The 24521-nt window shown below is 48.0% G+C and overlaps 1 protein-coding gene across 1 annotated transcript in view; it reads right to left on the minus strand.

The window, feature by feature from the left end:
• Positions 1-19839: 19839 nt before the first annotated feature.
• The window catches only part of CACNA1I (calcium voltage-gated channel subunit alpha1 I), a 52083-nt gene continuing 47401 nt past the window's right edge, over positions 19840-24521 (minus strand). The window contains exon 7 of the mRNA XM_086963469.1: positions 19840-24254. Coding sequence (XP_086819595.1) covers positions 23595-24254 — 660 coding nt within the window. The 3' untranslated portion in view covers positions 19840-23594. The remainder of the gene's footprint in view (positions 24255-24521) is intronic.

The raw sequence follows: 24521 nt of genomic DNA on the forward strand, positions 1-24521 counted from the left end.
CCTGGAATCGTGGTGAGGCGTTGTGACTACCGAGGGAGGAACTGAGGCGATGAGGAGAGCAGGAGACTTGAGAAGGCAGAGAGCGGACTGCGATCCAGCCGCGTCAGAGTGCCGGGCCCCGGGGGAAGCAGAGTCACAGACTGGTCTTCCCCCGGGGTCATTCGTGCGAGGTCAGGACTAGCTAGGGGTGAAGGGGTGGTGTTAGGGGGTGGGTATAAGATCGCAGGGGAGGAAGGCAACTCCCTCTTCCTGCGCTCAGCACCATCGGGAGGGGTTTATTGAAAGGAGGGTTTTAGGCATTCGTAGTGGTCAGCGGTGTCCGGAACTTTTCTAGTTCCATTTCTTGAGGTAGCGTAGGAGCTTGGGCGTGACGTCGCGAGTCGCAGGCCTGTGACTAGGTTTCTGCGGGGAGAGTTGCGGCGGCGGCGCGCCATGGCGGGCGTGTTGGGAGGATCTCCTCCGGCCCGGCGTCCTTGGCCAGGCGTGGGTGGGCTGTGGCAGGGCCCCGCGTGCGGCCTCGGCTGGGGTTGCAGCGGCGGTCCTCGCATGCCAGTAGGACCCACCGCCGCCGAGTGTGCAGGAAGCGGAGAAGGGGCGGGGCGGGGCACGAAGGAGACCGCGCGCGGAGGCAAGCAGAAGAGCTTGCCCCCGCATGTCTTCCCCCAGCTAGAATTTGAGGCCCCCGGAACGAGCAGGGTTTTGAAGGGTGCAGGCCCCCATGGGGGAGCAACTAACAGTGGCACCAGTAGGCGAGGGCGGGCCGAAGGGGTCAGGGCCTTCAGTTTTGCAGAACGATGGAACGCGGGAGGGCACAGAGGTAGGCCAGGTGGCGGTGAGGCCAGGGGGGGGAAAGAGACACGGAATTTCAGGCAGTGCTGCAGGTTCTTGTGCCTGCAGACAAGGAGGTAGACGGGGGCAATGGGAGGAAGCTCCCATTGACCTCTCTATTAGTTCTATGGTGCACACCCCGGCTCCAGCTGGGGGTGCGAGGGTTGTGGTGCGGACAGAGGTGCAAGGGGAGGCTGATTTTAAGGGTGCCCAGGTGGTGGGGGGGGCACGGTGCAGAGGGGTTTTCACGAGTGGTTATTGCTGCCTGGAGTGGGGTTTCAGAGCTACTGCCCGCCCTGGTTGAACATTTCATCGCAGATATCTGTAAAACTGGCAGGAGTGTCCTTTTACTGTAGCTTGTTTTTGGGGTTTGATCCTACAAAAGATGTGATTTTGAGTAGAATGCTCCGTGGTTGGGGTAGGGAGAGACAGAAGGGGGGAGAGATGTTGCGGGAGGCAGTTACGTTTGATTTGTTGGTTCAGCTAGTTTGGGTCTTGGAGCTGGCCGGTTTTGGGACTCACTCCTTCCGCATTGGGGCTGCGACCCGGTTGGGGTGGTCGTGGGATAGGATTCGGCAGATTGGGAGGTGGAAGTCGAGGTGCTGTGAGTGGTATGTGCGGAAGTGAGAGGTATGTGCAAGCGGCTTAGTGGTTGGGTTTTGTGGGTTTTAGGTTTGTTCTAACGTATTTATCTTCGTAGGTTGCGTGGGTGGACCGGGGGCCAAGACGGTCACCTGGATCGTGGGGCATTCCTTCGTGCACTGGGCGTCCAAGTACGCGGAGCAACAGGTGTACGGCCGTAACCTTGAACTCAAAGGACAACAACATGAGGTGCACTGGTGGGGAAAAGGGGGGATGCCATGGGGGGCACTATTGCCTTGGCTTGCAAAGATGGTCCACAAAAGGGATGCCCGTACTTACTGATAATCCACTTGGGGGAAAACGGTTTGGTACAGCTGTCGGGTTTGGCGCTCTTGCAGCTGATGCAAAGGGACTTGGAGGTGCTATAAACAAGGCTTGCCGGGACTTGCTTTGCCTGGACTGAGTTTGTCCCCAGAAAAGTATGGAGGGGGAGGAGCCAAGATGGCGACCGGAGCGGACCTGTAGGCTCCCGGCTCCGCCAGTCCGTCGCTGCCGTGATAATATCCTGCTTCTTCATCCTGACGACCTCGATGGCAGCGTGTGTGTGACACGACGCTGAGTACGACGGTGCCCTCCCGGCCCCCGGACCTGCCCGGCAGCCGGAGAAATCGGCTCCTGACTCCCGGCCCCGGACCTGGTAACAGCGAGCTCCCCCTCCCGTGTCTCCTGACCCTGCTGCTGGCCGAAGTGCTCCGCTGGTACACACGGTGGTGTGCTTGGCGCTGGCCCCAGAGGCGCGACTTGAGCCTGGTCGCGGGAAACGCTGAGACGCGGGCGGTAAGGGGGCTGAATTTGTGGAGCTGCGGAACTCCACCAAATCGGAGCTTCTAATTGAGGTGGCTGATGCGAGGGCGTGACGGACATCTTGGATTGTGCTTTGTCTGCGGGCCCCTTGCCCCGCTGCCTGATACTGCCGAGAGAAAAGTAGCTGACCCGCATTGCTCGGGGCACGGAGTGTCCTCCACGGTTAGTGGAACGAGGGGGTGCGCTGACTCTACCCTACACCTGATTGCGAGGACCGAGTGTGCCATCATGTCCTGTGGGGACTTCAGCCCCTCCGTGTCGAGGTCCAGTGTCGCCCTGGCTGCAGAACTACCCGCGCCAATGGAAATCCCTTGGGGGCGCAAGTACAGAGGTCTACAGTCCGATATATCTCTCGGCGCAGTCTTCTCGGCTTTGTGTGATCTCCGCGTAGAGGTGCGACAGTGTACTCGGGAACTGGGCGACAAGCTGGACCGGATGACGCCATTGTCGAGCTTGGACATCGGTGGCCCTGAATTGCATGGCGACCGCCTATCACTGTTGGCAGCGTGTGGAGCGCCGGAGACCCCCCCAATAGGCGGTGCATCTGACCTCCCTGAACATCCTACGGACGCCCTGGACTACCTGACTGACGGCTGCCCTCAAAATACTTTGTTTCTCCTTCAGGAGTGGATTGATACGTTGTTGCCAGACTCTCTATTGTGGAATCCCCGAGTATTGCTTGCACCGTCCTGGCTGCCTTTTCTTTCTGTGCGGCGCTTTTTGCCTCTCCGGACTGAAATGTTAAGTATGCCTGGTGTGTTTAACGTGCTCACTGCTGCAATGGACAGACTTTTTGCTGATTCATCGTGTCCATTTTGTGTCACCGCTTTGTTGAGCCTTGCCCTCTCGCCATTTTGCTTCCTTGGTTTGTGGTGGGCGGGACTCGCTTGGGCATCGCGACGGTGGGACTATCCGCGTTCAGGACAGGGCTAGGTTGCATTTCCTGATATTGGCTGCTGGGCGGGCGGGTCGGGATTTTGGGCTGTATTTGGTTTTCCAGCCTGCGTGTATGGCGCTAAATCATGCTTCGCTCCTGCATTGTCTCAATTTTTGCAGTCTATTCTGATTATGGGGGGCGGATGTTGTACGACTGGCGGAGACCGGGTTGCCTGGACATGTACCTCCTCCCTCCCTTCTTTCCCCCCTTTGAGAGTTGAGGATTAGGGTTTCCTTCTCTTCTTCTCTACGTCAGGGGGCATGTTTTGTCTTCTTTGTGCTTTTTCTCCTTTCCCTTCTTTCTCTTCTTTCTTCTCGCTATATTTCGGGTTTATGGGGCGACAGACACACTGCAGGGGGGGGACAGGCCGTAGCCTCCGCATGCGTGTAGGGTTAGAAGTTAGAATATAGTTTATTTCTATGGTGCCTTCTTCTTTTTCTCTATTTTTTGGTTTAACTTTGGTCGGGGTCCTTGTCTAGTTTTACTAGGGGTTAGGGGACGGTAGGGTTCGGGTGACGTATGTGAGGGGTCTCTCTTCTGACTCTGTAGATTGTTGCCTTCCTGCCCGGGGGGACCTCACTGCTGGCGGTCTTATCCTGTGCATGTGTTTAATAATGGTGTTGTTCCCCCTGCATGGATCCCTCTTTCTTCTTTCAAACAGATTTGGTGAATTACGATGTGATACTTTGCTTGCTTAAAAACTTTAAAATTAACCTTCATTAATCCTGAGACGTGGTATTCCGAAGTGCACAGTGTAATTGAATGCTCGCTTGTACAATAGCTAATGCCATGTCGCCGTAATGCTGCTTTGGTGCTCAATGGTGTTCGTGGCCGGCCGCGAGGTTGTAGGCCCGTATTTGTTTGACTTTGAAGCACAATAAAGGTTTTCAAAAATTAAAAAAAAAAAAAAAAAAAAAGAAAAGTATGGAGGGGAGCAGTGAAACATGGGGCCATTGAAAAGGCCCAGAGGAAGCTAAACAGAGCAATGAGGCTGTTTTGGGGGGACAAGGACATAAAGGTTATCTCTCATGCGGGTCTACGACTGGAGGAACCCTTACTGTTCCGGGATGACGGAGTGCATCTTTCACGTTTGGGGAATGCGTATTATATGATGGAGATGAGGGATGTGGTCAGTAAGTTGTGGAAAGAAGCAATATGGTGTTGTAGGACAGTGTGAGTGAGGTATGGTAGAAGGATGCACGGTGCAGGTCCTAAAGGGGGGTGGGGCAGGTAACCGTCCTACAGGGAGTTCCCTGGTTGGGGCTACTTTGGAGGGATAGGGGGGTCAAGAGCGTGCACACCCATCCCTTGGGGGGGAAGTTTGAATGATGTGGGGAGCTGGAGGCATGACTGGAATGTCAGAGGATATCGGGGTAAGATGCTAGGTGCTTTGTGGATATGGATGAGGTACGGTATGGGCATGGAGTGGTTAGAGACATGAGGGAGAGTGGGTGAAGAGTGTGAGGCAAGAAGAGTTGATATGGGGTTTCTGTTATTAATGTTGATGTTATTGTTTAGTTGTGCATCCTGGTCTAATAAATGGCCTTTTACGCTTTAACACCTGCGTGGTCTGTTTATTGCACGATGCCGGGCCCCGGGGGGAAAGCAGAGTCACAGACTGGTCTTCCCCCGGGGTCATTCGGGCTACTGGAGGTGGTGAACGCAACATACAGCAGGAGCCATAGCAAACAGATGTTAGTGTAAGGCTCCAGCGTACTAAGGACCTGGAGCCACATGTGAGAAGGGTGAGACGGAGAAGCAGAGCCTGAAATTAGCTGTGGTTCCCAGCAGTAGCTCGACCAACGCTGGAGACCTTGCCTGATGGCAGGTGGCGCAGGACTGGTGCCCCCCAATATATTTTTTGTGCCAGAGCTTGACAGATCTTTGGGAGAAGCGGACCGGGGCCACTAGAGGAGGGGCACAGGGAGACGGGATAGAGCCCGACCTCGAGGAGGCTCAACAGCCGACTGAGGTGCCCAGCCAGTAGGCACCTGAGAGGCAAGGCAGGTGTATTACAGGAAGACTTTCAGACCTACAACAGAGTTGAAAAAGAACTCCCCAAATGCCGAAGAGCAACTAGGAGGACTGGCTTAGTGGCTACACCGAGCCCATAGGTGTGAAGGGATATAGTGTGCTGCCCCAGTGGCAACGAAGGATTAGTTACTTACCTGTAATCCTAGTTCTCTTCCAGGGGTATACTCATTAAAGTCATAAGCACTGAATTATCTCCGCCCATGAGCGGGGACCCGGAACACATAAACAATATACATATATATGTGTAAATATAACCAAAAGTACAAAGTACTAAGTAATTATACACATATACATGTATAATAACCATAATATGCAGCCTAACTTTAACACATAGGCTAATTAAACCAAACCTTACACGTTCTGAAGCATGAAAATATGCTGTATATAAATGCAATAAACAGGCATGAGCCTAAAATGCATTTCATAGCCATGAAAACCCTTTTATTTTCATCAAAGAACCTGTAGTAAACAGTTATTAGCCTAAAAGGGCTGCATATGAAAAAATGTCTGTGTACAGAAAATCAGACTGGCACCCTGCCTTTAAGGCCCCAGAGAATCTGCACACTTTGCCTTTAAGGCCTTCATGAGAACTCTGTTCCCATCATGCCCCACAGGTGACAGTTAGGTCAGTTCTTTTGTACGGTACAGTAAACTTTAGCAGGAATCTGCACTTAAACATATTGAAACTTTAAACCTTAATGCTACTGCTCGCCCGGGGAGGCGGGAGGGTGCTTATGACTTTAATGAGTATACCCCTGGAAGAGAACTAGGATTACAGGTAAGTAACTAATCCTTCTCTTCCAGGGGATACTCATTAATAGTCATAAGCACTGAATAGAGTAGCAAGCTCATACCCACAGAAGCGGGCGAACAGATAAAAGCATAGTCATACTTTAAAATCACAGTGTTTAACTAGTATTAGCAAACAAATTTCTGAGTGATGCTTGTCCCACTTGTGCATCAGTCTGAGCATCAGAATCCAAACAGTAATGGCGTGTAAACGTATGCACTGAACGCCAAGTAGCTGCTTTACATATCTCTGACATAGCCACATTCCTAAGGAGAGCTGTGGTAGAAGCTTTTCCCCTCGTAGAATGAGCCCTAGGTCTACCTGATAAAGACTTGTGGGCTAGCTGATAAGCCAGTAAGATACTATCCACCTAGAAATGGATCTCTTGGATGCTGCCAAACCAGTATTTGTAGGACCATAGTTCACAAACAGACGGTCCGTCTGTCTCAAGGACTTTGTTTTATCTAAGTAAAATTTCAAAACCCTTTTTAGATCTAATGAATGTAAAGTCCGTTCTGCCGGACTTGAAGGGTTCGGAAAGAAAGTAGGCAATGTTATGGATTGGTTAATATGAAAATCCGACACCACCTTGGGTAGGAAAGCAGGATGAGTCCTGAGCACCACTCTGTTTTCATGAAAAACTGTGTACGGTTCATTGCAACACAAAGCCTGGATTTCGCTCACCCTACGAGCAGAAGTGATGGCCACCAGGAACGCTACTTTCCAAGACAGGTGTTGCAAAGACGCTTTATGTATCGGCTCAAATGGGGGACCCATTAATTTAGTCAATACCACATTAAGCTCCCAAGGTGGAGACGGAGACCTGACTGGAGGATAAACCTTTCTTAACCCCTCCAGAAAATCCTTCACCACAGGCATTTGAAAGAAAGATATCTGTGTTGGCGATTTTCTATAAGCAGTTATTGCAGCAAGATGGACTTTGATGGAATTAAACTGCAAACCAGATTCAGCAAGGTAAAGAAGATAAGGCAAGATCACCTTTTCTTGACCATGAATAGGGTCCAGACCCTTACTCTGACACCAAAGGTAAAAGCGTTTCCACTTAAATCCGTAGGATTGTCTCGTAGAAGGCCGCTTTGCTTCCTTAAGGATGTTCATACACTCCGGATTCAGCTGTAAGTGCCCGTACTGGATGACTTCAGGAGCCATGCTGCCAAGCGCAGGGAGGGCAGATTGGGATGAAACACTTGCCCCTTCTGCTTGGACAGAAGATCCGGGCGACACGGCAATCTCCTGTGCGGTGTTATTGACAACTGGAGGAGATCTGGGAACCACCACTGGCGTGGCCACTCTGGGCAAATCAGTATCATTCTGGAGTGAGTCTTGTACAGCCGATTGATCACTGCTGGTATCAACGGTGTCGGTGGAAAGGCGTACAGCAAATTTTGACACCAATCTATCAAAAGGGCATTCCCTTGAGACCCTTTCTGGTAGAACCTGGACGCGAAGACGGGGCATTTTGCGTTTGCCGCGTCTGCGAACAGATCTATGTCTGGTGTTCCCCAATCCTGGAAAATGCTGTGCGCGACGTCTTCGTTGAGAACCCAGTCGTGCGCTTCGACGAAGTCTCTGCTGAGGTCGTCCGCCTGTGTGTTGAGACTCCCCGGCAGGTGAATTGCTGTTATGGACAGGTCTCGCGCAAGTAACCAATGCCAGATGGTCTGGGCTTCTATGGAAAGAGTCCTGGATCTGGTACCCCCTGCTTGTTTAAGTAATACATTGTAGTTGTATTGTCTGTTTGCACCAGGAGGGACCGAGTCTGTAGCAATGGCGCCAGGGACTTGAGAGCAAGATGGACCGCTCTGAGTTCGAGAAGATTGATGTGATATCCTTTCTCGAAGTCTGACCATTGCCCTTGTACCTGCAGAGGGCCCATATGCGACCCCAGCCTTGGAGAGAAGCATCTGTTATCAGAGTTTGCGTTGGTGGGTCCTGATGAAAATGGACTCCCTTCATCACGTGCACCTTCCTTATCCACCACCGGATGGAATCTTTTGCAGACTGTTGGAGATAAATCCGGTCCTCCCAGCATCCCGTCCTCTGTTTCCACTGATCTTCCAGACACTGTTGTAGAGGACGCATCTGCAAACGTGCGTTTGGCACGATGAAAATGCACGACGCCATTGAGCCCAGGAGAGAGGACACTTGCCGAACTGTCGGACGTGCAGTTTGAAGGAGAAGTAGACACTTCGTTCTGATGGATGACCACCTCTCCTCCGAAGGACACACGTTTTCTACTTCTGTATCCAGCTGAGCACCCAGGTAGTGGATCTTCTGGGTGGGGTTCATTATCGACTTCTTGTAGTTGACTTGCAGACCCAACTTGTACATGAGCTGAAGACAAATCGACAGATGTTCCTCTAGAAGCGATGGGGATGAACTCTTCAGAAGCCAGTCGTCTAAGTACGGATATATGAAAATCCGACTCTTTCGAAGACAAGCCGCCACTACAGCCATACATTTTGAAAATGTCCTGGGAGCCGATCTCAGGCCAAAAGGAAGCACTGCGTACTGATAATGACGAGCCGCCACCTGAAACCTGAGAAATTTGCGATGTTTTCTGGATACCGGAATATGAAAATAAGCGTCCTTTAGATCGATGGAGCACATCCAATCCCCTTGGTGTAATTGAGGGAAGATCTGGTGAAGAGCCAGCATTCGAAATCTCTCCTTCCGAATGAATTTGTTCAGTCGCCTCAAATCCAGAATGGGTCTGAACTCTGTGACTGGACCTTTTTTCTGCACAAGAAAGAATTGAGAGTACAGGCCTTGACCTCTCTGCTGGAAAGGAACTGGTTCTATGGCCTTCTTCTTCAGGAGGACGTTCGCCTCCTGTTGCAAGCGCTTTATATTCCACTGTACCATCTTTAGAGGGCGCATGACAGGGGGTGCCTTCTTGAATCTCAAAAGGTACCCGTTCTGAATTACATCCAGCACCCATCTGTCCTTCGTGATCTGTTTCCACTCGTCCAGATAACGCACAATACTTCCTCCAACCGGAGTGGGACACGGTTGTAGAGGAAGCATCCATTCATTGTTTCTGAGGCTGCTTGGCAGCTGATGACTGCTGCCTATTTCCATTGCCTCTGCCCCGTCCAGGACGCCGCTGCTGAAATTGCGATCTTTGTTGATTCTGGCCTTGATTTTGCGAAGACCAATTCGTTTGTTGACTCCTTTGCTGAAAAGATCTCTTGTCATAGGGACGAAAAGTACCCCAACGTTTAAATTCTTTTTTCTTCTCAAGGCCTACGGCCTTAAGAGTGTCCAACTCCACCTTCATCTTAGACATCTCGTCGTCTGCATGAGATCCAAACAGAGTTGATCTATTAAAAGGTAAATTGACCATTTTCCTCTGTGCCTCCGGCTTTAGCCCCGTAAGGCGAAGCCAGGCTCTACGTCTTGCGCAAACACCGTGTGCATAGCCATGAGCCGCCAAGTCCGCAGCATCAGCAGCCGCGCTAATGCTCTGGTTAGCCACCAAACCTCCTTCCTCCACTATTTCCAGGAAGTCTTTCTGATCCTCTTTAGGGAGTTTATCTGCAAAACGAGCCACTGAGTCCCAGAGCAGACGGTCATAGCGGCCCAATAGAGCAGCCGCCCTGGCCACTCGCATGACCGATCCTGAGGTATTGCACATCCTTCGCCCCAAGGAATCCATACTCTTACTGTCCTTTTCAGGTGGAGCAGAAGAGGTAGATGCTGCCGAATGCGCCTTTCTGACTGCTGCTACAATCAGGGAGTCTGGTGGTGGGTCAGACCGCAAAAACATTGGGTCTTCCTCTGGAGCCTTGTATTTCTTCGCAATCCTAGAAGGACCTGAACCCACCGTGGCCGGAGTTAGGAATGTCCTCATTGCTGGTTCAATCAATCCGGGCACTAACGGTAGGAGAGGCCTGCCAGTCGTCTTGTGATGCAAGGTTTCGAAGATGACTGACGTTGCTACCTGGGGAACTGCCATTTTGATGCTGAATTTACTCGCTCCACGACATAATACATCATTAAATGTGCTTAAATCGTCTACTGGAGACACTCTGGAAGGAGGAGTAGAAGATATAGTCGGAGAATAGTCTCTATATGAAGATCTTGAAGAAGACGAAGACGATGTAGAAGATGGAGTAGGAGTTCTACGTCTTCTTTGAGGAGTTGCCGATCGCTGCCTCCTACGCTCCCCTGAACGAGATTTCTCTCTCACTAAGGATCTTGAGCGTGATCTTCTATGCAGTTCCGTCCGAGGGACCGGAGCTCTCTCCCCCATTATCGGACGCATCTTCCAATGCCTTAAACTTTCCAACCACCTCGGTGACAAGTTAATAGGCCGCTCTGTATGCTCAGGTGAAGCTTCAGGTGACACCTGTACAATATTCAGCTCTGCGGAAGACTTAGAAGCTCTCGACGCTGCACTGTGTTCAGAGACCAATGAACCAGACGGGGTCCGCTGTCTGGGCACCAACTGTCTGTCATCTGACACCTGCCCTGAGGTTGAGCCCGAATGAGCCACCACAGAAGAGTCCTGGTGCACTATCCCTTGCCCCACTGCAGATCTGTTGTCTTGCTGATCATGCGGGGAACCTTCCACTCTAGGTTCGGGACTTATTTCTGACCTCGACAAAGACCTAATTGAGGTCCGGGAGGCTGGTCTTGATAGTCTCGACTCCGACCTATGATCAGGTGGGGGAGACCTAGACACTCCATGCTTCGAGCCCGAAGCATGCTTCGACGTCGACTTACGTCGCGATGGAGACCTTGACCTTCTCTTTTTAGGTCTCGACGTCGAATCCTTCGACGTCATCCTTTCTCTCGACGTCGATCTTTTCCTCGACGACGTATGTCTCCCTCTCGACGTCGACCGATGACTCTTCCTCGACGTCGACCCTTTATCTTTCGACGTCGACCCTTTATCCTTCGACGTCGACCCTTTATCCTTCGACGTCGAACCTTTTTCCTTCGACGTACGATCCTTCGACGTCGGACATCTCTCGTCCCTCGACGTCGACCTCATACGATCCTTCGACGTCGAGCGTTGCACTCCCGACGTTGTCCTCACTGCAATCAACACCAATTGCCTCGACGTCGACAAGGATTTCGACGGCGACTGCCTCACCGGCGATGTCCTCGACGTCGATGGAGCTCTCTTCGACGTCGACGGCGATCTGGTTCTCGACGTCGAGTGCACCTTTTTTTTGACGGTGACGCTCCCTGGAGTCGATGCTTCTTAGTTCTACCTTCTGGAGACGCTGATCTTCGACGTTTGGGCTGAGAAGATGGCTTGGCAGATGATAATAGGCCTTTAGAACTCTTCTCACCACGGTTTTCTCTCTCCAGAAGGCCCAGCAACCTCATTTTCTCTCTTTCTTTTAAAGTTCTATTTGAAAGGTTGAGGCAGTGATAACATTCTTCCACCTTATGAGAAGTTGGAAGACACACCACACAAACAGAGTGTGGGTCAGTTTTCGACATCTTCTTCCCACAGGAAGGACATTTGTAAAATAAAGGTGGCATTCTGACTAAAAAACACCAACCGCTTAGTCAGAAAAGGGTAACAACCCACCACCAAAGTTATATTTTGTCAAGAAAAGGCAAGAAAAACCAATTTCTGACAGAAAATACTTCAAAAGAGCAGAGCTCAAGTTCCAGGTTCCTCACAGAACAAGCCGGAAAAAAGAACTGACCTAACTGTCACCTCTGGGGCATGATGGGAACAGAGTTCTCCTGGAGGCCTTAAAGGCAAAGTGTGCAGATTCTCTGGGGCCTTAAAGGCAGGGTGCCAGTCTGATTTTCTGTACACAGACATTTTTTCATATGCAGCCCTTTTAGGCTAATAACTGTTTACTACAGGTTCTTTGATGAAAATAAAAGGTTTTTCATGGCTATGAAATGCATTTTAGGCTCATGCCTGTTTATTGCATTTATATACAGCATATTTTCATGCTTCAGAACGTGTAAGGTTTGGTTTGATTAGCCTATGTGTTAAAGTTAGACTGCATATTATGGTTATTATACATGTATATGTGTATAATTACTTAGTACTTTGTACTTTTGGTTATATTTACACATATATATGTATATTGTTTATGTGTTCCGGGTCCCCGCTCATGGGCGGAGATAATTCAGTGCTTATGACTATTAATGAGTATCCCCTGAAAGAGAAGTTGACGCTCCTTGGCTGAACCTGCAACCTAAACGAGGGTAACCCACGAGATACAGGGCCGAGGGAAACAAGAACATTTCTGGCCTTGGAAGCAGGGTAGTCCTGTGCGGAATGGGGGGAAGACAACGAGTGCTCCAGATAACATGGCTTCTGTGAGAACCAAGAAGGGGGTTCGATTAAGGGCTTGATGCCTAAACAACCGAGCCTCCAGGAGAGCGAATCACAAGCAGGGCATCCTTGCCGGCAGCGTAAGACCTGGAGGCCCCCGGTCACGGGACATTATTTGGAAGCCCATTTTCAGCCCTGAGAGAGACCCTCTTAACGTTGAAGCAGGATCTGGGCAGTGAGCTACAGTCAATGCGCAAACAGGAGACGGACATTGGAGATCTACTCAATGCTATTGAAGGGCGTGAGACCTCTGAAGACGAGGAGATAGAGCAACTGCAACAAGAAGAAATCAGTCTACAACAGTGTTTCCCAGACTGTGGTCCGCGGACCCCCAGGGGTCCGTGACACATTCCCAGGGGGTCCGCAGGCAACAGTTTTAAAAGCACAGACACGTATCTTGTATAATTAGCAGCTTTCCAGCAACAATAAAAGTTTCAAGAGAATGCCAGTGATTAATGTACCTGTTGGAGCGGAGGAGAGTTTTGTTCAGTTTCAGCTTTGATTGAACTAATGTAGCACAGAGGGTTAATGTGCCTACTGCAAAGAACGTGTATCATGCATTTGTCACAGCAATTCTTTCGTTACTGTGCACTTCATAAGTGACAATCGTAATCTAGCAGAGGGACCTATAAACTGTCATCAAAGAGCTGCTTGCAAACTGCATGGTACCAGTTAGTAACTTATATTTTTACCCAGTTATTCATTATTCTGATGCTGCTAAAAAGATTTATTTGGATGGAAATACATTTTTCGTGTTAAAGTCAGTGCTAGCCACTGTGTTATGTTCTGAATCCTGAGTTTGTGCTTTTCCAGACCGAGCACTCTTTAAACATTTTATATACACACACTGATTTACATGTATAATTCAATGTCTCTATATGTGTGTGATGTAAAGTGCTCTGACATCCTACAATGGTATGAGAGATGCTATCAAACAAATGAAATACATGTGACAGAGGGGCTATTACTTCAATATAAAATACTAAGCGCCAGATGTACGATCTGTTTTTACGAACAGGTTCACAAACCCGTTTATGCATGCAAAAACCTATTGAGCCATGTAAATAGTCTATTTCACAAGTCACAATTTGTTTGCGACTCGCTAAATAGGTTTTGCAACTTGCTATTTGGAAGGGGCATTCCCTCCCAAATAGGGAGTCTCAAAACCATGTACAAATGTTTTGCGGTCGCAAAACAGTCGCAATTACCACCTACTTTAAGCAGATGGTAATGCATTCGCAAATTTGAAGGGGTCCCCAGGGGACCCCTTCCCCTTTGCAAATGCATCCAGCTGACGCACTGAGAGACGCTGTCTTTTTTCCTGCCGAGAAATCCAGCTCCAGTGTTTCCAGGCTACCCTTGCGGGTTGCTGGGAAATCGAGTCCTGAAAGAGAGATACAAGACCTCCTTCATTCTAAAACCAAGGTACGGAGCTGATTAGACCCTTAGAGAATTCTTGGATAGATCCTTGGCAGAGAAATACTAAACTTAAGCTACTCCTCACTTACTTCTTCTCTTGTACTAGACTTAGGTTAGGTACACCGGGGTAGGCGTATTTTAGAAGCACCAGTTGAGTCCTTTTAGTCATTATTTTATTACTACTGTATGTATTTTATATGTTGTAAGGCAATTTATGGCTTAGAAACCATATCATGCTTTTACAGTACTACTTTATAATACTTTTCGTATTATATGCCCTGTACTTTATAACCAGTATTACCATTGTAGCAGTACATTTCTTATGCGTGAGAAAGAAGACTGTCCAATAAATACCTTTTATTGAAAACGCCCGTCTCTCTATTTTCTAAGCACCTCTGGTGAAACGAAGCATGCACAATTGATTGAGTAAAATAGTTATCTATTGTTTCCGCGACTCTAGAGATTGATTTTTTATTCTTGGGAAACAAAGTTGTCATGTTTATGCGGTTGTCAGAAACTATTCCCATCTTGTGAATTCGAGAAAGTTTCTAGTGACCTCTGAGCTAGCTGGCACTCACAATTAAGTTTAATATATACGATAGAGACCTAGTCGACCTCAGTCCTACGTCTCATCTATAGTATATGTTATTCCAATGCGCAGGGCCTATTGGGAATATAGGAACTACACTACATCACTAACTGCTTGCGTGGCAAAGAAAATGGCCTATTCCTCGGGACATCCGTCTAGCCTGATCTTCCGCTGGCAGGACCAATTGCATCAGATTCGCTCCCTGACCGCAGCTTGCACACTTCTACAAATAGAAACACCAGAGGGATCGCGACAAGAGGAGACAACAATCAGTCTTGGAGAAAATAACCATCGGAGGTGGCGATTCTAATGCTTTATGATGCAACAAATAAAAACAAATATAAACATAAATCGTTATTGGGTTGTGGAGACATTTTGCAGACTCTACCATCTGGGCTCAGATGAGAAATCAGCACAGAAGTATGTGAAATATGTATAGCATTTCTTTACATAACTTTGTCCTTTGTGAAACAATAGAAGAACTGAGACATGCCATACATTATTAGAGCAATAAACAGTTTTGGGTCCAATTTCATCCCAGAGAAGTGCTAAAACCTTCTGGTTTTGTATGGTGATCAATATTTTAACCGCTCTACTTTCTTGTATACAAATCAAAGACCTATTTTTTGCTATTTTCTATCTGCTGGTAGTGTGTTTATTTTGTGTATGTTTAATGGACCACACAATATCTGATGTCTAAAGAATCTTCCAGCTCTTAAAGTGAGACTTGACTGCTCATCCTGACTCAGTGGTGGCTCCTCCACTAAGGCGTAGGACCGTCACCCCACTGCCATGAAGCAGCAAAAGAAAGGAAAAAATAAAAAGATAACAATGTTATTATCATTTTATCTTTTCCTCCTGCTGCAGCAGCTTGCCTGAGGGGGCGGGGCTGCAGGCATGGTAGTAGTGGTAGAACTGTTGGGCCAGCCTTCGCGGGCAGCCCAAAACAGTCATGTGCACTTTCCCTGTTCACCATGCAGGCTTCATTAAAACCTGCATGGAGAACATGCCTATCACTCCAGCCCCTAACTGAGCGCCATGTCACGGTGCTCAGACCAGTTGTGATTGGCTGCGGGCAGCGTGGGAGCTCTGGTGCTTCCTGCTTCTCCTAAGAAGCCAGGAATAGGATGCGGGAGAGACCAGCTGGCTGGCTGGGAGGTAATTTTTTTTTTTTTAAGCCGGCCCCCTTTGCCTCTCCCCACCCCCACTGCTGTTTCCAGGTAGCAGGCGTGACTGACCTGACTACCTTTGGAAAACCAAGTGTGCTCCGGAAGCAATTTTGTGATGCAGTGTGCTTGCAGTAGTGCCTCAGGCCCCATGACACCAGTGGTAAACCACACTACCCACCACACAGGGACCCGCATCGTGGGGCATGATGTCACCTGGCTGGAGGCCCCTCAAGCCCATTTTTTATTTGTATTTAATTAAGGTACCCTAACTTGTTTTTATTAAATAACCCTTAACTTTCTAATTATTGCTTACTGTGCCCAACAAACACTGCCAGAAAAGGCTCTGATATCCTTTGTGTTACTACTTCTTTCTGTGTTTTTTGTGTTCATTACCTTTATCTTTTTTATTCCTCTAATTTGTTTATTTTATCCTTCGCGTTTCATTCCTCTCCTTTCGTTTTTCAATTCACCTTAAGAGTTTCCCTCATTTAGGTTTTTTCTGGCCTTTTTGTCTATTTCTCACCTACTGCTACCTTCCACTCGATAATGTTTAATGTCTAGCTTATTCTTCATCAGCCTTTTCTAAATTATTTCCATCCTATCTTTAGCTGTTGTTCACTCATGCTTGCCTCTTCAACCTTTTCCCCTACTCGAACTTCTATCTTTATCTTCTTCTTATTTGTCTGTCCTTTTAATACCACCCTTTTTCATACCCGCCTTGCCTCTATCTAGCCTATCTCAATCTTTCTTCTACATTTCCCTGCTTCTGTCACAGCGCCTCTTTTTCCCTCCCACTTCTCTTCTGTCAGCCGACTCTCTACCACACTATTATGGGCCAGATGTACGACCATTGAATTTTGCGACTTGCAAATTGGGACAAATTACAAGTCACAATTTGTGAGTCACAAAATTCAATGGACAACAGTGTCTCAGTGACTTTTTGCGATTCCCAATGGGGTCGCAAATTGCATGCCTCATGAATATTAATGAGGCTGTGCCCATTGGGAATGGCTAGCATTCGAAGGGATGGTGGCCTGCTGAGGTCAGCAAACCACCATTTCTAAGACTGCTTTGTCAATAAAGCAGTTTTTTTTCAAATGCAGCCGGATGCATTTTGAAAAAAAGAAAGATGAAACTTTTCAGTTTCATTTTTTAAGGGAAGGCAGTGGTCCTGGGCAGTGGTCCCTGGGACCACTGCCTGCTCTTGAAAAATATTTGAGCACCAGACCGGAAGGGGTCCCCTGGAGACCCATTCCGGTTTGTGAATGGTTTACCACCTACTTGAAGTAGGTGGTAAACTGCAAGTTTTTTGCGACTGCAAATTCGGTTGCAAAACACTCATATGTGGCATTTGCACTCGCTATTAGGAAGGAACGCCCTTGGCACGCCCCTTCCTAATAGCGAGTCGCTAACCCAATTTTGCGAGTCGCTAATAGGTTAGCGACTAGCAAAATAGGGTTAGTACATTGGGCATCCGTTTTTTGCAGTCGCAAACGGGTCAAATACCTCTTTGCGACCGCAATAAACAATTGTACATCTGCCCCAAATCTTTTGTATCTTGGACTTTTCTTGCAGTCCAGTACTCAAAAAACTCACTCTTAAGTTAACCTCTCTTAACACAAGGCTCTGTCCTCTGCTCTATCTTTCTTTCTCACAGTTTCCTCTTGTAGTCTATCTGTGGGAATGCTGGCGTCTGAGCTCTTGTGTTAAAGAGAAGCACTACCTAGAATGCCTCTGTAAAATTATTAAATCTAATAATACAAAGTAAAGAGTTTTTTGTTTCACTGTCAATTATCGGTCTCAGGAATCTCTCAGGCCCTCATTGCGAGTGGGCAGATAATTACTGATGTGTGCATTTACTCCTGTTACAGCACATAGCAGAATTATGAGTTTATTTACAATGAAATGGCGCACCTCAGTGGTGCAAGCAATTTTGCTGCGCCAAGCTGCATCATTTAAAAAATGGAGGGATGAGCCTTATCTACAAGAGCACGGCGTACCCCTTTGCTCTTCCATGCGTCGGTGCATGAGCAGCATGCGTGCGCCTACGCAGGCACCGTTGCACCACGGTGCAAGGTGTAGGGATGATTGTATTTGTGCAGGAAGGGCACCTTCCTGCACAAAAACAATCATTAATGGTGTTTTGCCCCTTTAATGTATGCAGCAGGATGCAGTAGTCAAAGAAAGAACAGAAAAAGAGAAGAAATAAAAGTACTTCTCTTCATTGCGCCACTTTAACGCCTCCCCTGGAAAGGCAAAAGTCTTTGGCGCTGCCTCAGATTTACGAATCCTGTAAATCTGGGGCAGTGTCAAAAAGCAATGGGTGTTGCGTGGGAACACCCACAGCAACACCCATGAGACGCCACTTTGACGCATAGTACTGAGTGAAAGAGGGCCATATTTACAAGGCTGTGTAAAGCCACGCAAAGTAGCTTTGTGTGGCCTTGTGAATATGGCCCACCACACAGCGTCATCGGAATGTCAAAAAATGTGACGCTCCGGTGGCGCTATGGCTTCGTAAATATGCCCCCGGGTGTAAAAAAAAACCAAACAATTTCGGGATGTCAAACCTGCCAGAATTTAAAATGTGAAAAATGCTAGCCAATTTCTGGGACATGCAGATTTTAACACAATTAAGTACCAAAATCCCATTTCATAGGCAAATCTCGTAATAGCTGCTAATTATTGCAGCCAACAAACTCGAATACTGTGATGTCGATACTGTTCGATGCAATAATTACCACATCAAAAGCCGAGCCACTTGTGAAGACGGCCTACCTGAAGAAGGCTTGTCCAAGTGAAGCCAGCACTGACGGTACAGCAGTTTCAATGTAGACTTTTCGGCTGAAGGTCAGGCATTCTGCTTTTTCCCAACAGGAAAGCCCAACTTCCTTTGTTTACTCGCAAACAGACCCCTTACAAGCTGATGTAAGGCAAGCATGGGTGAAGGATCAGAAGCAGGAAAGAGACTGCTTGGCCTACACAACAAGGGCAGTGGGTTTGGTTTGTTGGTCTGACTACAGTTTCTCATTGACAAGAGGAGAGTGGTCCATTTAAAGTAGTTAATAAATATTATTTCTTCCCAGAGAAGTTAACAGTCAAGTTCTCATGTAAATCACTAAATAAATACCCCAGAGATGCAGCATGAGCAACAATGAAATTAAAAGCAATCGCTTGACTTTGTTAACTTGGATCATTCACGCATTGTTACAAGGGGTATTCTATTTTCCAACATCTGCAGGTTTTTTGCCGCTAGTTTAAAGGCTCTAAAGGTTCACCATTTTTTGCCATTTCCTGTCAGAACTACTTTCTAGATCAGGTCACTTTGAAAAATAAAGCATTGACAAAGAAAGTGTACCGTTTCAGATCAGGCATGTGCACTCCATGCAAACTCCAAAGCTATTGTTCTAAAACAGACCAAAGCATTGGAAAAACGGTTGCTTTATTTTCCGTAGCATCCATTTTTCATATGCTTTTGTCTACTCTTGCTCCCCAATGCTGTTGGGTGATTTGCCTTTTGATTTCAGATGTAAAATAGTCCCTCATGCATTCCATTCAAGGTGGACGTACACACCCAAACAGTCAATAGAAAACCGATGTTTAAAATACTCCTGTGGGCTGTTTTAAGTTGTGAAGCAAAAGAAGCCATTTGCAGAAGGAGGCCGACCTATCGTCCATTGAAGTAAGAATAAAACACAGTACATTTGCCACCAATGATACAAGCGACATAGACGCCAAACCTAAACAACAAAAGACTGCTAACTCTACTAACGACCTTGGTTGTGTTCAACCTTTGCTAGGTTTTTAAAATAAATGATAGTGTCATTCCCCTGTACCATTTTGAAGCACAGCTTGTGACTGCTGAGAAATTAATATAATTTTCTTGAAACACTCCACTTGGTGATCCGGCGTCTCAGGGCCTCAAATTATCTTCAGGAATTCAAGAAAGGACTCAAGACCTGGTTGTTTAACTGGACCCCCTAGAAGCAGCTTAGCTCCCAGCACTTGTATACCCTCACAGGTGATAAGCTGCACTTTACAAATCCTAATTGATTGATCAGTTCCCTGTATGTGTATTTCTATAATGGCATTATCTGATTCCCCCAGTTTCATCGAGAGGCCTTTGTCACTTCCTTTGTAGCTTCACCAAAAAAGAGAACGATCTCCAGAGTCACTACCAATATGACTTACTCCTCTCAAGCTGAGTTGGGCAGTAATCCTGCCTGTGCAGAGACGGTCAGTGCAACCGTATACATTTTACTACTGTAAACAAGAAGTTTATTTCGGACATAGGTTATGATCTCTGCTGCCTGTAGCTAGATAGCCAATCATCCCATCATAAGCCATGGACACTTGGTCTGTGGCACAGCCACCCACCACGCTAACACAGCCTTCTAGCCCCAGAACTCAAGAGTTTGTGGAAAATTAGCCTTGTTCATGAACAGTATAGTAAGGAAATATCTGGTGCTTCTTTTGGTAAAACAGGAATAGTAAAGGATGTGCAGTGGGAGCAAAATGTTACAAAACAAGCAGCAAAAGATATTTATTTCTGTCCGAAATCTACGCGAGCAGCATCAAACCACAGGGCTACAAAATGATGGACGGATGGGGAAACTGAGGAGGCCCAAGCAGAGCCTTGCCTAAAACACACTTGTCGCCTTCATACCAACCTGAACTAGCCTTTCTATTCCCAGAATATCTGCCGTTTCCTGTCTTTTAAACCCCAGTTTCTGCCTTTCCATCTTTAAAAGTATTGTTTACTGTCACACAGCCTCTCTCTCACAGTTTCAATTGGTCGAATTCAAACACTACATCTTCTTGGGTGACCTCAACTTGCACCTGGATGATCCCACAGACACAACTCCGACAACCTTTTGGAACAAATGGACAACATCAGCTTCACCCAGCTGGTTACAGGCCCCACACAGGGAAAGACACACACTGGACCCTATCTCCACATCCAGCAACAGTCAAGTACAGCCATACCATGGAACTCACCTGGACCTACCACTTCATCATCCACTTCACTATCACAGGATCACCCGCATCATCCCCAGACCTCCCAACACCTCTTCCCGCAGCTAACGCAAAGTCACACAGGACAGATGCCCTCAGCACCACCCAACCCAACGCCGCAACCAACCTGAAACAGGCAATCAAGAACTTCAACACCTGGATCACCAATGCCACCAACTGAGTTGTCCCCATCAAACCAACCAAACAAGCCATCTGGTACACACCGGAACTTAGCACAATGAAATACAACTGCAAACAACCGGAGAGAAGATGGCGCACCAGCAGAAACAATACAGACCAAGCCACCTGCAAGTCGGCACTCAACACATACCAACAACAACTCAAAAATGTGAAAAAAGATGCCCTGACAGATTGCATCGAGGTTAGCGCCAACCACACCAAGGAAGTCTTCACCATTGTCAGAGAGTTCTCCTGGCCAACAGCCACCGAGAACACAATCCCTCCCTCACAGGAGCTCTATGGCGTTCTAGCAAATCACTTCCACATCAAGATATCCACCATCTACAGGAATTTTGACCCAAACCCACCTATCTCATCCTTCTCAATACAATGGAAGCCTCAACCCAACCAACATTTCTCCACACTGCACACAGCTCGTGACACTGCATACTATAACCATCATGAACTTCATCCACTCAGGAGCACCCACCGACCCCTGCTCCCCACTAACTTTATTCAACCTAGGAAGAAACAAGATCAGCCACCAAATTGCCACTATCCTAAATGCATCCATCACCAACGCCACCTTACCCGATGCATGGAAACAAGCAGAGGTCAGACCTCTCCTCAAGAAACCCTCTGCAGACCCCAGCGAACTCCAAAACTACCACTTCATCTGCCTACTCCTGTTTCCTGCCATAGTCCTGTAGAAGGCTATCAACCGTCAGTTCACCGAACACTTGTAGAGAAACAACATGCTACACGCCTCCCAATCCAGTTTCCGAGCCAACTACAGCACTGAGACTGTCTTGATCCCCGCCATGGATGACATCCGCACCCTACTCTACAGAGGGGAATCGGCTGCCCCCACCCTTCTCGATCTCTCTGCAGCCTTCAACGCTGTTTCCCACTACACACTGATCAAGGGACTGCACCAGATCAAAATGAAGGGAGATGCACTCAGATGGATTGCATCATTCCTCTCGGGATGCACACAGAGAATCCGCCTCTCCCCTTCACATCGGAACCCACGAGCACCATTTTTAGTGTCCCTCAAGGCTCATCCCTACCCCCTTCAACACCCACATGACACCTCTTCCGACATCATCAGAACCAATGACATCAACATTATATCCTACACCGATGACACCAAGCTCATCCTCTTGCTCTGAGCAGACCCTATCACCACCAAGATCAACTTCCACAACTGCATGAAAAAGGTGGCAGCCTGGATGAAGGCCAACTGCTTGAACCTAAACACAGACAAAACTGAAGTGCTGACCCATAGCAACCACACCTCCCTCTGGAATGACACTTGGTGGACCACTGAACTCAGACCCATCCCCACACCAAAAACCCATGCCCGAAACCTCTGCAGTGTCCTGGACAGCAAACTCAGCATGAAAACGACAAATCAACACAGTCTCCTTGGTCTGCTTCCACACTCTCCACATGCTCTGAAGAATCTTCAAATAGCTCCCCATAAGCATAAGAAAAACTGTCACGCAAGACCTAATCACCAGCTGTTTAGATTATGGCAACGCACCTTACGCAGGTACCACCTCTGAACTCATGAGAAGGCTCTAGAAGATACAGAATTCAGCGGCTAGGCTGATCCTCAACCTACCCAAAAGAATCCACATAACCCAGCACTTGAGGGACCTCCACAGGCTCCCCGTCCAGAAAATATGACACACTACTGACACACGCCTACAAAGCCCACGATTACCAAGGACCAGCATACATGAACCACCACCTGAACTTCCACCAACCATAAAGAAACCTTGCTCCGCCTTACTCACCCTGGTTCAGACACTGTGCTTACGTCGCAGACACAACGGTGCTGGGCTTCTTCTCCCACCTCACCGCCAAGTCTAAGAACGCCCTCTCTCTCTGCCTCTGTACATGCCCCTCACTGACTGACTTCAGGAAAAGACCCAAGACCTGGCTTTTCGACTAAGCCCAGCAGACCTAAGGACCTGAACACACTCGGAGGTGATAAGCAGCGCTCTGCAAGTACTGACTGTTGGATTAATTGATTTATCTCTCTTCACTCTCTTTCTCAGTACCAATCTCTAATTTCTTCATGCTTCACTTTGGTGTGCCAAAACTCTGTTTACAGTATTCCTGGGTCTGAGTCTTGCAGCTTCCCATCGAACTCTGATTCTTTCTCTCTCTCTTTTCCAAGATATTGGGCCTCTCTTTCCCTTCCATGATTTTGGTTTTCCTCTCTCCTCAATTCCTTTTTCCAACCTTTCGTTTCCTCTCTCACCCAAACTCGTATTCACTCGTTCTTTATCTGTTCCATTCTCTCTATCTCTCTGGGTCTTTCGTTCATTCTCTTTCTTTCTCCCAACTATGCTCTTCCAGCTGTTTCTCATTCTTCACTCCTCTTTCTCCCCACCTTTAGTTGCACTTCTGGCACCAATTAATTTGAATATTTATTGACTCTGCCCTTAATTGTCGTCCTCCTTATCCCACATACTTGTATTGTCTCAAGAGGTGTGGAGAGGACCGCAGTTTGACAAAACAAAAAATAAAAAAAGTCAGTTGATAAAATCATATATATATCTATATATAGATCTATATATATATATATATCTATGTATAACAATATGTTAGGACACAGCAGTTCCTCTATGCCTTCTTTGGCCAAGTAGCCAGTTCCTCTATGCATCCATTGACCACATAGCAGCTGCCAAGCCTTCCAGGCGGCGCTGGTGTATTGCTTCTCTCTCACGCGGTGAGGTAACTTTGAGTTACATTATTTGAAATTATTATTGTGTTCTTTTTGATTGGTCGGTTCACACAGGCCAGAAATTTGGTTCTCTCCAGAATGTACACCGTTCTCATCTGTTCCTTCGGCTCACACTATTGGTGAACTCTACAGCTTCCGGGCTGCAATTGGCTGCCAGGCCCGGTCGCCGTGCACTCACTGTCCCTCCACGGTCCGAGCCCCCGACCTTGTTGGACGGAGCGCTGCTTTGGCAGAAGTCTGTCACCCAGGAGGGCATGGACAGGAAGCCCTGTGGGTCAACAGCGTAGAAAGGTTTGGGGTCCTTGACACGTGAGGGGTGAGGCGCAAGGCTGCTGGCACTGCTAGACTTCTTTAGGAGCCCAGCTGGAGTGCCCAAGAGTGGTGGGGAGAAGAGAGAGGTTAGGGACAGGCTACTCAAGGTCTCTGAGGGTTCACTGGTGCCCCCAGTGCCGCCCTCCTCATCGGAAGGGTCCATGGAGTCCTGAAGGGTGCAGCCGGGGCTGGTGCTCCCACCACTACTATGGCTCCGCTGGTGCCGTCGGGTACCTTGCAGGCTGAAGAAGCGGCGGCCTCGCCGGCCTGGCGTCAAGGTGTCAGCAAGGCCAGTTCTTTGGGAGGTGGGCAGCGGGCACAGTGGGGGCATGTCCAGTGCACACTGGGGAGAGTCACTGAGGTTTAGGCTGTCCTCCAGGGTGGTTTGTAGGCTGTTCACAGAGCTGCCGCTGTCCAGGGAAGTGTCGCTGTCCATGGTCTACAAGAAGAAATAAAAATTGAATAATTATTGACAATAATGGCTCAAAGGAAAGACATCCAAGGAGAAGAAGTTAATTGCGGAACTCTGCATGTTCCCTTTGCCGGCCCTCTAGAAGTTTGCAATGGCTTCTTCTAAAGACAAAGAACATAGCCAACTATCTGTGACAACAAGATGGGTTCCTGGCATGTTAAGTGCTTTTGCACCCTTCTATGCTAGAAGGTTAGCGTGCATTCATGAATGTGGTCATGCATTTGTCTATCAGGA

Source organism: Lissotriton vulgaris, chromosome 1_1 (assembly GCF_964263255.1).
Source record: "Lissotriton vulgaris chromosome 1_1, aLisVul1.2, whole genome shotgun sequence".
In the NCBI taxonomy this organism is placed as follows: domain Eukaryota; kingdom Metazoa; phylum Chordata; class Amphibia; order Caudata; family Salamandridae; genus Lissotriton; species Lissotriton vulgaris.